We start from the raw sequence: 16947 nt of genomic DNA, 5'->3' as shown, positions 1-16947 counted from the left end.
TGGATGGATGGATGGGTGGATGGGTGGGTGGATGGATGGATGGATGGATGGATGGGTGGGTGGATGATTTAAAGTCTAAACTGAACTGACTTCCTGTTATTGGATGTGTTCTCCAGCTGAGGACGATTGAAGCTTTGCTCGGCAGCACAGCTAAACTTGGTGAGGTGATTGTTCTCGGAATGATCACGCAGCTGAAAGAGGTAAATCACTGAATAATCTGAAAACTTTATTCTTTGGGCTTTTTGTCTTGAACATGTCTCAACGTGTCTTTAAGGGTAAGTTTTACCTGGAGGACCCGAGTGGAACAGTCCAGCTGGACATGTCCAAAGCAATATCCTTTGAACGGCGTCAGAACTTTGTAAACAAACGGGTTTTCATTTATTCCATTTTTTGTAAACACGTTCCTTAGCTCCTTTCGCACCAGTTTCATAATGGGCTGTACACAGAATCCTGCTTTGTACTGGCGGAAGGTAAGATTATAGAACGGATATGGAACGCATCATCAAGTAAAGTAGGATCCCAAATAGCTGTAAACATGCGTTTGACATATAGAGCTGAAGGAGAGTTACCCTGTGTCCTGTAGGTTGGTATGAGGACTCCGTGTTTCACGTCAACGGCTTCGGGTTTCCACCAACAGAGCCGTCATCATCTACAAGGTCAGTGAGTTCACATCCTGGACATCTGACATAAAAGACAAGATGGGACTTAAAGTTTTGCTGTGCATCTTTTTCTGTGTGGAAATCAACTTGCTGGACTAAAGCTACATTTTGGGAGCATCGGTTAACTCTTACATCAGTCAAGTTTATTTAACTTGTTATTTCTGCTGCACTTAAAATGCTGCACAGTAACTTTAAGTGTTTTATCTGTAATACAATACAATATGTTTTATATTTATTTATTTATTTATTTATTTATTTTCACCTTTATTTCAGCAGACATAAACACTAAGAACAAATTCTTATTTGCAGAGCTGGCCTGCAGCACCAGCAGGTTCTTGTAGGGTCAAGGGACGGAAATTAAGGCAAAACCATGAAATATAGAAGTCCGTAACAAGGAGACAAATTATTTAACAGTTTATTGTCAAAGTTAAGCGACAACATTACTAAGAAAGCATTTGCAAGAATATTTAAAAAACGGCTTTTTATGATTTTTAAAACTAGAAACTGAGACAAGTGAGGTCAGATCCAAAGTTTTTTTAAGCAGGTTCCAGTCAGGTGGAGCAGCAGAGCCAGACTTGGTCTTCAGAGTTGTTAACCACAAACACTGAGAGGATCGGCTGTTATACTTCAAAACCTGTGCTGGTTGCAGTAATTAGTAGACCTGTCGCAATAAACAATACATTAATTAATCGCATGATAAATGAAGATTATTGACTTCATTTTCATTTATCGGCTTGACCATTTCTTCGTGTCTCTCTTTTTCTACTGAAGACACTGGATGACAAAAAGCTCAACTCCAGTGCTCTTCACTGATCCCTCTTTCTTTCTCTTTAAAATCTGCTTTTAACGATCCAAAATCACATTTTTGGATCGTTAAAAGCAGCTACGCTACGAGCTAAGCTAACAGGCTGACCTCGAGGAGAAAAACCTCGGTCTTGACGAAGCTCCAGAATTCACGGTTGAAACTCGTGCCTTTGTGTAAAAAGTTATTTTTCTCTGCAAAAAGAAGCTGAGAACTTGTTTACTGATTTTTTATTAAAAGCTTTGTGTGACAAATGCTATGCTAAAGAGCCACACTGAGCGTCCGCCATTTTCAGAACTGAAAAACAGGAACGAGAGACAGCCCATGTCGCGTCAAGGGGCCTCCCTCCCATTTTTCTTAAAGAGACACACTGCTCACTCCCTCACTATCCATCCTTGAGATCAAACGGTCTTATACTGCCATCCAGTGGTCACAAAAGGTACTACACACAAAAATTTACCAAAATTTCTTCTTTCTTCGTTTATTGTCAAAACAGTTGCTAAGGCTTTCCAGCTTTTGAAATCTGCATTCAACATCATCCAGTCAGATTTGTTCCGCCTCAAACTTGTCCTAAATACCGATAAAACCAAAGGGATGTTTTTTTCAAACAGGAAGTCGGTCCCAGCAGTTCTTCCTATGATTACATCCTCAAATGGTGTCCCCATTGAGTTTGTTGATTCCTATAAATATTTGTGTATCTTGGTCGACTCACATCTCTCTTTTAAGCTCCATGTGGAAAACTTGGTGAAGAAACTGAAAGTTAAACTGGGTTTCTTTTTCAGAAACAGATCCTGTCTAACTCTGAATGCTAGAAAACACCTTGTAACTGTGACCTTCCTTCCCTCAATTGATTACGGTGACATTATTTACATGAACGTTCCTACAAGAACCCTGCAGATGTTGGATGCTGCAGATGTTGGATGCCGTCTATCATGGTGCACTAAGATTCATAACTGGCTGTGATTATCGTACCCACCACTGCACCCAGTATTCACTGGTTAACTGGTCACCATTAACTTCACACAAACTCTCTCACTGGTACATTTTCATCTTTAAATCACTTCTTGGTCTGTTGTCTTCATACATCTCCTCCCACATGTCACTGTGTGAGTGCAGCTACAGCGTGCACTCTCAGGACATTATTACCTGCAGTGTTCCCTCAGTGAGGACTGAACTAGGCAAAAGGGCCTTCTCCTACTCCGCTCCTGTTTCCTGGAATATCTTACAAAAAGATCTGAAGCTCTCGACCTTGACCTCTCTAAGTGGCTTTAAGAATCTGTTAAGACTCCTGGCAGGGACCAATGCAGACATGTTCCTGTTTTTAGTTTTCTACATTCACCTTAGAATCTAGCTGGTTTTGTTACTTTTTTCTATCTTATTTTAATTTGTAAAAAAAAATAAAAAAAAAATCTGTACGCCTCTTTTATAACTGTCCATTGTTGTCATCATTCTTTGTTGAAATCAGGTCTCTCTTGTAAATGAGTCCTCGAGGCTCAATGGGCTTAACCTGTAGAAATAAAGGTTGAATAAAAAATAATAATTCTTCTTAAATTTGACAATTAATAATTATTGTCAAATTTCAAACAATATTATCGTTTATCGCAATAATTTCCGAGACAATTAATCGCCCAACAAAATTTGTTATCATGACAGGCCTAGTAATTAGTTAAATATGGAGGTGAATAACCTGCAACATTTTATAAATGAGGGTAAACTAATGACTTTCACGAGGAGTCTGTAGAGAAGCCATTTAACGAGAGAGTAGAGACAGTGATGATCTATGAGGAGCGTTTGTAACAAAGAGAATAGCAGAGTGATAAACTGTGTCCAGCTTATGAAGGGCACCCTTACGAGCATGTCTGTAAATTATGTCTCCATAATCCAACAGAGATAGAATGTTTTTTTCATCAGTGATGTGTTTTGCAGTCGATGTAAACGAAGATCAAATTCTATCCAGATAATCAAGTCTGGCTTTAACCTTAGTTTGCAAAACATTACCATGATGTGAAAAGGTCAGAGCACCATCAAGCCCAACTCCCAAACATTTATAAACTATAACTGTAATTACATTTGCTGTTTGTGGATGTAACCGGGACCTTGAGTACACAGTTTCATTCCACCTCATGTGCCACATGTGATGTGAATGACAATAAAGAACGTTGAACTTGAATGTCACCACCGTGGTGGGTATGGTTCCTCCTCCATGAGCAGATATTAGCTTACTGCTAATTGTTTCTGCTTCGTTACAGTATGTCTGCCTCTTGCATTAATTACAGGGCGTACTATGGCAACATTAACTTCTTTGGCGGTCCATCCTCCACGTCGGTAAAAGCTTCCTCTAAACTGAAGCAGCTGGAAGAGGAGAACGAAGAGGCCATGTTTGTGGTCGTCTCTGACGTCTGGCTGGACAACGTGGAAGTGATGGACAAGCTCAACCTGATGTTCTCAGGTCTGACTGGAGCCTTTCCTGCTCAAGAATGCGCTCTATGAAAGGCTAATCACGTTGTTTTTGTTTGTTTGTTTGTTTGTGACAGGATATGCTGCCATGCCTCCCACCTGCTTTATTCTGTGTGGAAACTTCTCTTCTGCTCCTTATGGGAAAACACAGATTAAATCACTCAAAGGTGAGCGTGTTGGGTCAGGAACACCTGAGATTCCTGACAAAGATTAACGTTGTAGGATTTTATTGATGTTGCGTATAAACGTGCAGTTTATTCTGCTTTATGACGCGACCAAGCTCCTGAAGGCTTTAGCTGCATCTGCCAACCCAGTTATAGGAGTCAAGCCATGATCACAAAGACACACGAGTCCTGTGACAATTCCACAAACGTTTCATCCCACAACATGAAACCATCCTGGATTCTGACTAATCTGTCCACAACACTCATCATTACTAAGTTTTACATAGCCATGTTTACTTTTTTAAGTTTATTTATCATTTATTAAAGCAGAAATTGCTATGATGGAATTTAGCTTCTGAAGTTCAAACGTGTGCATAAAGTCCAAAATAAAACATGGAGTGCATTTAAATTTTAAATCAAAACCAATATGTTTTTAATTTTTGGAAGTAAACTACTAATCAAACGATAAGAAACAAACTGAACTGTGTGACGGATGTGGCATTACCTAAAAGAGAAGTCACATCATGAAATGTTTCACTAAATTTTATGTGATGCAAAAACAGCAAATTGTGATCTTAAATAATCAGTTATTGAAACTTTATGATTGGATTAAAGCAGCAGCCACATGCAGCGTTAAATCATTTTTCTTGTTTCTTCCGTTCATGTTAGAATCATTGAAGGCCCTTGCTGATCTAATTTGTTCATATCCCAGCATTCACAGCAGGTAAGATATTTATATTTCTCTTTGTTTGAGCTTCAGTGTGTTTGAGTTTAAACACGTCTGTCCCAAACCTGCAGTAGTCGTTTTGTGTTTGTTCCTGGTCCTGAAGACCCTGGTCCAAGCACCATACTGCCAAGGTAAGCGTCTGGTTTGTGACATCGTTGGGGGACGTTTTCTCGGTGCTTTGAATAAATGAGACACATTTTCCTCCCCAGACCTCCCCTGGCAGACCACATCACAGAGGAGTTCAAGCAGAGAGTGCCGTTCTCTGTGTTCACAACCAATCCATGCAGGTCAAGCAAACATTTCACTTGAATGCTGTAACTGCAGATCTAGAGAGCCCACCTGAATATAAGCCGTGCACACTAAATAACAAAATAAAAACCTTTTTTGGACATAAATAAGCTGCGGTGTTCAAAACTTGTGAAAAAAGTAGCAGCTTATTTACTGGAAATTACGGTTATTTTTTGTTTTCTTTGTGGACACTTGTGTAAAACTGACATTTCCTGTGGTCTGATCAGGATCCAGTTCTGCAGCCAAGAGATCGTCGTTATCAGAGAAGACCTGGTCAATAAGATGTGCAGGAATTGCATCCGTTTGCCCAACAATAATCTGGACATCCCAAATCACGTAAGTTTAATTTTATAAAGTCATTTCAAACACAGAAATGTTGACTGGTGGTGTAAAATCTATCAGACGTTGCTGTGAAGATTATTTTAAAAAGCTGGAAACTTTGTTCACAGCAGGTTACTTCTAACAAACGATACAAACTACAACACACCTTCGTACGTTTGTTAAACCGTCGTTTTCTCTTCCTCTCCCCAGTTTGTGAAGACCATCTTGTCTCAGGGTCATTTGACCCCCCTGCCTCTGTATGTCAGTCCCGTATTCTGGGCCTATGATTATTCCCTGCGGGTCTATCCGGTGCCTGACGTCATTATTTTTGCAGACAAGTACGATCCCTTCAGCATCACCAACACCGACTGCCTCTGCTTCAACCCGGTATGAAGCCTGAGCAAACTCAAAAAGATGTTTCGACAGAACATTTTGAACATTGTTCTTCCATCTAGCCTGACCCGGTATCATGAGTCTGGACTTTTAGTGTTTGTCTCTTAAAGAATTTGTCATTTCAGGGCTCATTCCCCAGAAGTGGCTTCACATTTAAGGTGTACTATCCATCCAACAGGACTGTTGAGGACAGGTGGGATGCATTTTTAAATGTAGCTTTTAAGTTGTAACGCATACGTTAAAATTGTATTTCTTTATTTTCACAGCAAACTTCAAGGACTCTAAAGAAAGTGATGGACGTGCAAACAGTGGCTTCCGTTTGCTTTTGGATCATTTTTGTATGAGATTTTTAAATGTATCTAATTAAATAACTGTTCATTAATAATAAAGGTTTTATTCTTTGAAATGTGTTTTCTCACTTTTTGTTGTACGCATAAGAGTCAGGTGTATTTTATTTATTTAAACCTTTATTTAACGTGATCTCATTGAGGTAAAAAAATAATAATTCAAGACGTGTATCTGGAGAAAAATGCTTTAAAGTTGGCAAAAGTATTCTGAATAAAAAAATATGTGTTTAAATGTGAGTTTGACACTGGATTGTATAATGAACGCTTTGTATTCTGTGTATTTAAACAAAATAAATGAGAATAGTTTTATGTATATTAACAAGGATTTTTTTTTTTTTTTTGGCCAGTTTATAGATTTTATTCTTAATACCAAGGTTTAAAACAAATATTTTACTTCTAAATGTATTTTATGTCAAGTGTTCACATCTTAATTTATTTTTTTCTATAAAAATATGCTAGATGATTTATTAACATCCTCAAAGAACTTTATTCATGAGCATTTTCTAGTTTGTTTTTTGACAGGGCATTATAAAAAATGTAAATTTTAAAACTATAATTTTTGAAAATGAGTTGCAAAACGAAATTTGTTATTTTTTATTTCAGTAAAGTGGTCTTTAACTGAAAATTTACACAGAAAAATGAAGAATAAATATAATTAAGATGTGATAATGAAAATTATTATTTTAAACGAGAAAAATGCGGACATTGGCTTCGACGTAGTTTTATTTTGAAAGTATTACAAAGTAATGGTAAATGACAGGATTGTTTTTAAATAAAACCTTGTCCCGTATTATGTCAATGTTGCAAAGCTAAAATTAACTTTCCTTACAAAATCTTACAAAAAAAGGATCAAATTAAAGCCACCAAATACAAATGTAGCTTGGCTAACTAACTGAAGTTAAAATTAATTATTTATGCGTTTGGACTGTTTCCGCTTTAAATTGTTTACTTCCGGTTGCACTTCCATGGCGCTTGTGATGACCTCATAAATGTAGGATTGCTTTTCAAATTGTGGGGAATTTATAAATCTGAAAAGGTGGGGGTTTGATTTATACAAATGCATTAGACTCGTGCTCATTAGAAACTGGTCAAATTAAACTCGGACGCGGACATTTGAGTTTTATGTCGATGTTTTCATCTGATTGTTTGGGTGATAACCTACAAGCTAACGAGCATCAATGACAAACCTGCGATTTACCTTCGAGCTCGTCTAACGAGACTTGGTGTTTTCAGTGACATCTTAACCAAATGTTTGTTACGGTAACCTGCATTTAAGCTAACTTTGACTAGCGGCTAACTTTGTTTTGAAGTTAATGAGCTGCTGCTCTTAACATGACCGCTTCTCAACAGGTTTCTAAAAGTCTTATGGTAAAATAAAACTGTATTTCTGTGTAGGATACGCTTTTGTGCGTTATGTTTAGTTGATAAAGATGGTGCCATTCTCTTACGTCCATAAAAAATAAGCATTTCTGTTCCAAACCAGCTGCAATCAAATGATCCCAAACTTTTTGCCTTCTCTGGTTAGACTCATCTGTTCCCTGTCATGGCTGAGAGAGAGGCAGAGATGGAGGAAGAGGCAGGAGGTCTGCCAGCTAGAGAGGAGGACGACAACGACTCAGACGGAGAAGAAGATGACCGACTGTTTGCTTGGATGGTAAATGATGATCTGGATGAGGAAGATGAGGTGGAGGATGAACAGCTGGTGGACACTGAAGCCTCTGAGTTGATGGAGTTGGACACCCCAGCTGAGCGCAGTGGACATATCGCTGTGGTGGACAGAAACATCATGTATGTGTGGGGGGGCTACAAGGTAAGTTATATTTCATGACATGTAGATGTTCAAATAAATCATTTTTCTGTTTTTTTTAATTAACAATACAATCACTTTCTATATAAGAATGCTCAAAACCCGGGATTCTTTGACATGTATTTGCCGAGGAATGAGCTGTGGACCTACAACATGGAGTCAGGAGTGTGGTGAGAAAATGGATTTGCAGAGCAGTAACACATTTGTGAGCTGTATGGGTTCTGTGCAGTCATTTTATAGAAATATGTCGCCAATCCTCGCAGGGCAAAGCACATAGCTGAAGGTAACCTGCACATGTCGATGTCAGGCAGCTGTGGCGTGTGCGTTGATGGAGTCCTCTACCTATTTGGCGGTCATCACGCCAGGGGAAACACAAACAGGGTACATTTCTGTGCAACATTAGCTTTATTTTAAGGTGTTTATCGTATTTTCTTACAAGATTTAGAGACAGGTTGGTTCTGTTTGTTGTAGATCTACCGTCTGCCTCTGAGGGCTCGCAGCTTTGTGTGGGAGGAAATGAGAGATCTTAAAGGACTTCCTCCTTCAAGCAAGGATAAGCTAGGATGCTGGGTTCACAAGAACAGGTGAGCTTTAAAATTCAATTCACTTTATTTCTATAGCATCAAGTCACAACAGAGTCACAGATTCTTTATTGTCGTTCCACTACATGTACCACATGTGGTGGAACGACATTATGTACACAGGGTCCCAGTTACATTCATCAAAAAAGAAAACTGTAATAACATCTAAGATATGAACTAAGAAAAACATCAACTAAAAATACACTAAGCACTCATAGCATAAAAACATTATGTCAAACAGCAGCACGAACATGAGTAGAGCAAGTAAAGTCAGCAGCAGAGTGAGGAGATGTGGTGAGTTTGTCCTCCAGCAGTCTAAGCCTGTAGCAGCAAAACTAAGGGACAGCTCAGGAAACCCAAGCCGACACTAACTATAGGATTTATCAAAAAGGAAAGTCTTAATCCCAGTCTTAAAACTGGATAATGTGTCAGCCTCACGGACTGAAACTGGAAGTTGGTTCCACAAGAGAGGAGCCTGAGAACTGAAAGATCTTCCTCCCATTCTGTTTTTGGAAACTCTAGGAACCACAAGTAAACCTGCAGCCAAAGAGCGAAGTGCTCCGTTAGGAAAATATGGAACAGTAAGATCTGTAATATAAGATGGAGCTAGGTTGTTGAGAGCTTTGTATGTTAGAAGTAAGATTTTAAATTCTATTCTGGATTTGACAGGGAGCCAATGGAGAGAAACTAAAACTGGAGAGATATGATCTCTCCCAGTAACTCCAGTTAAGACTGTGGCAGCAGCATTTTGGATCAACTGAAGACATTTTAAAGAAGTATTTGGACACCCAGATAATAAACCATTGCAACAGTCCAGTCTAGACGTGACAAATGCATGAACCAGTTTTTCTACATCATTTTTGTACAAGATAGTGATTTAAAATAAATAACTTTTCAACCACATTTATTTATGGAACAGCAAAAAAAGTTTAGAAACACATGAAAACGTTCCATAGCTCAAATGGTGTAAAGACGGAAATATATTTACAAGAAGTTTTTAGTGTGTTAATGTTAATTTTAGTTTGTTAATGTGGTCTTGCATGTTTTTCAGACTGGTTTTCTTCGGGGGCTATGGCTACGCTCCTCAGGGATCTCATCAAGGGACTTTTCAGTACGATGAGTCGTCTTCTCTTGTGGTTCGTACAAAATTATATTCCTGTCATAAACAACAAATAAAGCTGTTTTTTTTTTCTTTTATAGCTATAAAATTTGATTCTTATCTCATCCCAACAGGAAATGTTTAAAGTATTTGGCATTTTGCCTGTTTTCTCCAAGTCTATGTATTTCTATAAAACCAGATTTAGTCAGTCAGCTTTTGCTGAAGTGTTATTTCATGTCATTTGCTTCTGGTGCAGTGGGACAGCCCTGGACGAGGATGGAACAACCACATCCACATCCTGGATCTGGACTCGTTAACGTGGAGTCAACCCATCACTCAGGTTTAATCACTTTACATAAAGACATGCAGGTTGGATTAGAAATATTAGGATTAAAGATTCAGTTTATTATATGAAGTGGCTGCAAGATAAAATCAGATCCTAAACTAAGACAACAATAAAGGACGTGTTGGTGACGTGTTGGTGACGTGTTGGTGACGTGTTGTGTGTGTTTGCTGCAGGGGAGCACTCCGTCACCCAGAGCAGCTCACACCTGTGCTACTGTTGGAAACAGAGGCTACGTGTTCGGGGGAAGGTTCAAGGTAAGCAGAGGCCAAACGTGGCTGCATATTTTAAATCTCTTGTAAATTCTGTTCAAGAGACTTTTATTGTTAATTAAAAGTTTTATCATTTATTGAAGAAATGCTTATTGCCCATCACCTTTCTGGACAGAGTTCTAGCTGTTTGGGTCAGAGCTGACTTGTTAGTCCTCAGACTGTGTGTTGTGATGACTCTCAGCTACTACCACATCAAATTCTGAGCTCAGTGGCTATAAAACCAACAGTTATAAACATTTCATGATGGCTAATGTTGATTAGCTGTGGCAGCCATCTTAAATTGGGGTTGTCTCCAAAATGTAATCAGTTGTTGACGTGAATCCAGTGTTTCCTTTTCAAGTTTCATTAAAATCCAACCAAAGGTTCAAGAGATATTTTGCTAACAGACAACCTTGATTTCAGTATTAAATAGCAACATTTTAAACAAAGATTTTGAATTTGGAGTATGGGATGAGTTGATCAACACTTTTTTCTTTTATCCACCAACTTTGAAACGTTTCGTTTGGTCCACAGGACTACAGACTTAATGACCTCTACTACATTGACCTGGACACGTGGGAATGGCATGAAATGTACGTGTTTCATCTTTTTTTCATGTTACAAAAACTCACGCCTTCAAACCGCTGGTCACCAGACTGGAACTGTTGTCCTAAAAATAGATTTCCACATCATCTTACAGCTCACATGGTCTTAGTATGATGTTTAAATGTTTGTTCAGCTGGTTGTGTCGTTTTACCTCCTGCTGCCTGTGGGTCAAAGTAAAGGTCTTTGACCCACGGGCAGCAGGAGGGTTTATAAGGGATGTCCAAATGGAGTCGTCAGGTTGCATGTGTAATTTTGTGATTCCATCTCTTCTTCATAAAAATAAAAAATCTTGTCTTCAATTAACCAAATAATCTTTGCATTGCTTGTCATAAAGTGCTTCATAGAGAAAATCAAAATTAATCATATCAAGTGTTGTTTCAGATTATTGTGGGGAAAAAAACAGTTTTTATTGCAGAAATGAATCTAACTGGCAAAACAGTCTAATGATTGAAACGTCAGCCAGGTCTGTTTATAGCCTTCATATTGTCTGTTTATTGTTTTTATTTTTCAACTTTAAAGAAGTTCTAAAGCTGTGCTTAAAACAATAAATTTTCAAGTAGCAGTTTTTTATTTTACGGTAAATGAATTTGAATCGACAGTAAATGTTTTGTTTGTTGCTGCGTGGTGGTGCAGGAGTGTCCCTCAGCAGGGTCCTGTGGGCCGATCGTGGCACTCCTTCACGCCCGTGTCATCGGACCAAATCTTCCTGTTTGGAGGTTTCACCACAGAGAGAGAAACGCTGAGTGAGTTTGACCTTTGACCTCAGGAAGTGAGCGATTGTTTTGAAGTGTTGCCTGCTGTTTTCGAGCCGCTCTCGTCCCGTCTCCTAGGCGACGGCTGGTTGTACTGCATCAGCAAGAACGAGTGGAAGCCTCTGAAGCACATTCACACTCAGAGCCCCAGGTACGTCCCTCGCCCTGTGTGTCGGGCCGCTGGCTCGAAGCTCAGCCTGCAACTAGATGAAACTGTTTCCGTGTCTCCAGGCTGTGGCACACGGCGTGCTCCGGCCCGGACGGAGAGGTGTTTGTATTTGGTGGCTGTGCCAACAACCTTTTGTCTCATCAGAGAGCTGTAAGATGCACGCTGGATCTTCTTTTACATTCCTTTTTATTCCTTCAATCATGCATTCAATCTTTTTTATTTTACAGGCTCACAGCAATGAGTTACTGGTTTTTAACGTCCAGCCTAAATCATTAGTCCGGTGAGTGTAAACAAAATTAAATGGTAAATGGACTGTACTTGTATAATTCCTTTCTACTTTATCAAGACACTCAAAGCTCTTTACAACAATCTGTGCCTCATTTACCCATTCATACAGCTCTATACTAGATCTCTACAAAGATTAATCAGAGCTTTAGATCACATTCATACACTGATGGGACACATCGGAGACAACGAGGGGTTCAGTGTCTTGCCCAGGGACACGTTGGCATGTGACTGCTGGTGGATTCGAACCCCCAACTCTTGCATTGGAGGACGACTGCTCTAACCACTCAGCCACAGCCGCCCATAATTTATAACCGCCCAGGATTTATAAACCAATTTTTGGCTGAGATATGAACGTTTTCATTCATTCTGACTGAAAATATTGAACACTAATATTTTCAGCTGCTAGATGGCACTTTAGTATGGCATGCTGTTGTCATGCAATAGGTAAAAATGGCTATTAATGACACAATTGGCTTGCCATAGTCTGCCACCTTCATCCAGTTCGCCTGGAGCAACCGTTAAATCAGCTGCATTTCACTGCGCCCCAATGAAATGCAGCTGATTTGACCATTAAAGTGCATTTATTAAGTAAAAGTTCAACTGAGACACACCTTTACTATAATGTCGAGCAAACAAATAATTGTTTTAGGTGCTTATCTTGTTAAATTTAGAAGAAATGGACAGCATTCCTCCTTCCTGATTTCCTCCCTCTGCGTGCTCCAGGAGCACCGAGGCAGCGAATACTTTTGAAACTGCAGCTGATTTGACGTCAAAGTGCATTTATTAAGCAAAAATTAGACTGATACCACCTTTACTATAATTGTCATCAAACAAATAATTGTTTTTAAGTGTTATTGTTGTTAAATTCTTGTTAAAGTCCTCCCATGCACGCTCTCACGGCTGCCATTTGGCAGCCAATTGATTTTTGGCACAACGCCGGCCCACATTTCCAGGTTGTCAGCGGTGACGTATAATAGATGCCACATATTTATGGATTTTTCCACTTTATTAGACATATTTGGACTGATGTGACTTATAGGGAGGTGCGACGTGTACGGTGGGAAATACGGTAGTCTTGTGTGGAGTTTTAAACCACTTCTATTGTTTTCCTCCCTAGGTTCTGTATGGAGACTATACTGCAGCACAGAGAACGTTTGTCTTGTTACTGGGACTACTTACCTAAACACCTCCTGCACAGCCTGAAGCAGAGGATGTCCCACATCAACACTCTGGGATCTTAGACCAGCGCGATGGTGCTGAGGATTACGTGTTTGTACGGAGACGTTTGTGTCGCAGCAGGTTGGAGCTGTAGTTTCATGTGTGTGGACGCTTGTAGTCCTGGTGTTGGCCACGCAGCATTCGTGTTGTTTCTTACCTGGAAGGAAAGCCCCTCGTCTTTCTGGCTGCTGCAGCTCACACTAAACTCAGCAACAAGGTTTGTGTACAGACAATCTGCATCGCTCTGCTCATTTTCACACGTTCAGCTCAACGTGTCCAAAAGAAGCGAAAACTCCAACCCAGGAAAGAGAAACAAACGCTACATGAACCCTTTACAACCTCAAGTGTGTCACCTTTCTGGTTTTACTTTCTGGTTTTTGCCGCAGCAGCAGACAGAACAGATTCACACAACTTGTTTTAGTCTTCGGCTTTCAGGTGATTTCATTTCTTCTAAGAGGAAAAAATAATATAAGCCTCTTTTTGTTTTGCTATATTTCCATATAAGCAACTAAAACATTTACTGTTTCAACTTGTAAAGGGGGAACACAGCTATTCTTTTTTTTTTTATCGTTTTAAAATGTCAACATTGTCCTAATGTTAAATACAAAGATGCAGAAAAAGTTTCATTCGTTTTGGGGTTCATTATCAAACATTCAGCTTGATTATTTCTCTTTTTTTACTTTTGTCAAATGTTTGATCTTAATTCTCAGACTACAAAAGTTACTTTATGAAACAAATTATCTTTTCAGGAATGACATAAATGTTATTTGTAAATATTCTGAATATGTTTGGGGGGAGTGTTTCCAAGTGTCTCCTGCAACATTTTAATGTAATAAGTGAATGCAGGACGTAGAGGCCGTTTGTCCACGCTGCACTGAAACGCCTCCTCGTTTGCACTAAATAATCCTGTTGGTTTTGTTTTTATTTTATTTTAATAGGTTACACTGCTTCTGGTTACTGTAGCATCTACTTTTTCTCAAATAAAAAACTCAAATTCACAAGATGCAAGTTTTTTTTTTAAACATTTTTTTTACATCTTAATCAGGAAATACAATCAGTCTTTACAATTAAAGAGCTCTTATTTCAACAAAAGGTCCAGTACTGATGGGAAACCACCCAGACTTATTAAATGTACTGAAATCTTAATAAATGGCAGTTTTTTGTTGACAGAATAATTTAAAAAGTTTTGCCAGGTCTTGAATGATTCATTTCTTCTTGGCAGCCAACAAGTTTGGTGCAGACACCTTAACTTTCCCAGGCATGTTTCTGGATAGATCTGCATCCTGAAATACATGAAATGACACAAAGAGTAAAAAAACATTGTGCATGACGAGTTGGCAGTCAGAGTACAAGTTAGAGAGGACTCTGCTACTACCACACTAAATCTTAGGTGAATCTATGTAAAGTCAGCTGAGTTTTGACTATTTGTTGTCACTAAGGCTGCTCAGCTGTGGCAGCCATCTGGTACGCAGATTACTTCTTTAGTTTCATTAAAACCTGCTGGTAGTTCATAATTATTCTTTTTACAGACAATTGAAGATGTACATAGAATCAGAATAAGCTTTATTATCATTGTACCCAAGTACAGTGAGATTATGTTCATACAGTCGTCCGAAAGATGAGCGGAGTGCACGTTGCTGCTGCTCTTAAGAGCGCGGCCCTTATTCTTTAGATAGGAAAAGGCCACGAGGAGAGGATAGTGGTGTTACAAAAAAGATCTCTTCACATCTTGTCCTATCGGGACACGATTTAAGACATCAAAAAACTACCAGCAGCACATTTACATGCATTTGATGATGAGACAGTGAGATTTGTCCATGAAGCACTTCCGGATAGTCCTGATAAGATGTTGGTGTCAGTCGGTACAGTTGTGATAAGTGTTCACAGTAGTTCTCAGGGGGTGTTGCGATAGACCAGAGCCTTTTTAGTTGACACATATCCCAGGAGAAATTTGACAAGTCGGCCTGCTTCGAGGCCAAACGGGAGTCAGATTTAGATAAGCCACAATAGTTGATTTATTTTTTTCTGGCAGACAAGTTTCTCGTCAGCCTTGAGTCCTACTGGTACTTTCAATGATCAAAATGGCCAGATTTGTGGGCTTTTCACTGGTCCGTGCTTATTAGCTCTCTGAAAGGTCATCCCCAACAAGCTGACGAGTCCCAGAAGCCGCAGGTGGCCTGCGATTCTCACAAATCGCTTCCACTGGTTTAGCTCGTAAATCAGCTGATTTTGAGTCCTCAAAGCACGAAGCAAACCTGCAGACAGGGTTGGCAGCTTTGCCATGGCCGAAACTGCTGCTGTCGTCTTCTTCAGTAGCTGAAAACATGGGTAACTGCTGGTGCCAAAAAGCAGAAACCCTGCTATCATGATTCCAATTACAGTGGTGCAAACAAGTATTTAGTCAGCCTCTGATTGTGCAAGTTCTCCTACTTAAAAAGATGGGAGAGGTCTGGAAAATAAGTATTTGGTCAATAAAAAGATTTCTGGCTCTCACAGACCTGTAACTTCTTTAAGAAGCTCTTCTGTCCTCCACTCGCTACCTGTATTAATGGACCTGTTTGACCTTGTTATCTGTATAAAAGACACCTGTCCACAGCCTCAAACAGTCAGACTCCAAACTCAACCATGGCCAAGACCAAAGAGTTGTCAAAGGACAGCAGAAGAAAGAAGATTGTCGACCTGCACCATGCTGGGAAGAGTGAATCTACAATAGGGAAGCAGGTTGCTGTGAATAAATCAACTTTGGGAGCAATTGTAAGAAAATGGAAGACATACAAGACCACTGATAATCTCCCTCGATCTGGACCCCACACAAGATCTCATCCTGTGGGGTCAAACTGATCATGAGAACAGTGCGCAAAAATCCTAGAACTACATGGAGGGACCTGATGACCTGCAGAGAGCTGGGAACAAAGTAACAAAGGCTACCATCAGTAACACACTATGTCAAGAGGGACTCAAATACTGCAGTGCCAGACATGTCCCCCTGCTTAAGCCATTACATGTCCATGCCTGTCCGAAGTTTGCCAGGGAGCATATGGATGGTCCAGAAGAGGATTGGAGAATATCTTAGTCAGATGAAACCAAAATAGAACTTTTTGGTAAAAACACAACTTGTGTTTGGAGGAAGAAGAATGTTGAGTTGCATCCCAAGAACACCATACCTACTGTGAAGCATGGGGATGGAAACATCATGCTTTGGGCTGTTTTTGTGCAAAGGGGACAGGACGACTGATTCATATTAAGGGAAGAATAAACAGGGCCATTTATCTTGAGATTTTAAGCCAAAATCTCCTTCCATCAGTGAGATTATTGAAGATGGAACATGACTTGTTCTTCCAGCATGACAATGATCCCAAACACACCGTTCGGGCAATGAAGGAGTGGCTCCGTAAAAAGCATTTCAAGGTCCTGGAGTGTCCTAGCCAGTCTCCAGACCTCAAACCCATAGAAAATTTGTGGTGGGGGTTGAACGTCCATGTTGCACAGCGACAGTCTCAAAACATCACTGCTCTAGAGGAGATCTGCATGGAGGCATGGGCCAAAATACCAGCTACAGTGTGCAAACCTGGTGAAGACTTACAGGAAACCTTTGACCTTTGTCATTGCCAACAAAGGTTATGCTACTAACAAAAAAGGTTGAATCATGTCATCTGGACTTCGTTTTTTTGTTAA

At 39.7% G+C, this 16947-nt stretch overlaps 3 protein-coding genes across 3 annotated transcripts in view; 2 read left to right on the top strand and 1 right to left on the bottom strand.

Moving 5' to 3' along the window:
- pole2 (polymerase (DNA directed), epsilon 2) overlaps window positions 1-6096 on the top strand; it is a 10297-nt gene extending 4201 nt beyond the window's left edge. The window contains exons 7-19 of the mRNA XM_037695044.1: window positions 117-200; window positions 275-331; window positions 422-470; window positions 584-656; window positions 3738-3910; window positions 3996-4085; window positions 4752-4806; window positions 4881-4940; window positions 5019-5096; window positions 5325-5433; window positions 5629-5805; window positions 5937-6004; window positions 6078-6096. Of these exons, the coding sequence (XP_037550972.1) occupies window positions 117-200; window positions 275-331; window positions 422-470; window positions 584-656; window positions 3738-3910; window positions 3996-4085; window positions 4752-4806; window positions 4881-4940; window positions 5019-5096; window positions 5325-5433; window positions 5629-5805; window positions 5937-6004; window positions 6078-6096 (1092 nt within the window). The remainder of the gene's footprint in view (window positions 1-116; window positions 201-274; window positions 332-421; window positions 471-583; window positions 657-3737; window positions 3911-3995; window positions 4086-4751; window positions 4807-4880; window positions 4941-5018; window positions 5097-5324; window positions 5434-5628; window positions 5806-5936; window positions 6005-6077) is intronic.
- Window positions 6097-7126: 1030 nt separating this feature from the next.
- Window positions 7127-13879, top strand: klhdc2 (kelch domain containing 2). The gene is made up of 14 exons (XM_037695043.1): window positions 7127-7149; window positions 7684-7968; window positions 8056-8135; window positions 8229-8346; window positions 8437-8549; window positions 9598-9682; window positions 9902-9985; window positions 10165-10245; window positions 10774-10832; window positions 11479-11588; window positions 11676-11748; window positions 11829-11916; window positions 11994-12046; window positions 13172-13879. Exons 2-14 carry the CDS (start codon window positions 7702-7704, stop codon window positions 13293-13295), a joined length of 1335 nt encoding a protein of 444 aa, XP_037550971.1. The 5' UTR covers window positions 7127-7149; window positions 7684-7701; the 3' UTR covers window positions 13296-13879.
- Window positions 13880-14327: 448 nt separating this feature from the next.
- LOC119427428 (nuclear export mediator factor NEMF) overlaps window positions 14328-16947 on the bottom strand; it is a 23043-nt gene continuing 20423 nt past the window's right edge. The window contains exon 32 of the mRNA XM_037695042.1: window positions 14328-14555. Within this exon, the coding sequence (XP_037550970.1) occupies window positions 14478-14555 (78 nt within the window). The 3' untranslated portion in view covers window positions 14328-14477. The remainder of the gene's footprint in view (window positions 14556-16947) is intronic.

The sequence above is a fragment of the Nematolebias whitei genome, chromosome 21 (assembly GCF_014905685.2).
Source record: "Nematolebias whitei isolate Nwh7 chromosome 21, NemWhi1, whole genome shotgun sequence".
NCBI lineage: Eukaryota > Metazoa > Chordata > Actinopteri > Cyprinodontiformes > Rivulidae > Nematolebias > Nematolebias whitei.
This window is presented reverse-complemented; position numbering and strand designations above follow the sequence as displayed.

Bases quoted from the DNA above. Each gene is read 5' to 3' on its own strand.
- klhdc2 (XM_037695043.1), top strand. From the start codon at position 7,702: ATGGCTGAGAGAGAGGCAGAGATGGAGGAAGAGGCAGGAGGTCTGCCA. The intron at 8,347-8,436 runs GTACATTTCTGT...TGTTTGTTGTAG, and splicing joins CCAGGGGAAACACAAACAGG to ATCTACCGTCTGCCTCTGAG. The intron at 9,986-10,164 runs GTTTAATCACTT...TGTTTGCTGCAG, and splicing joins GGAGTCAACCCATCACTCAG to GGGAGCACTCCGTCACCCAG.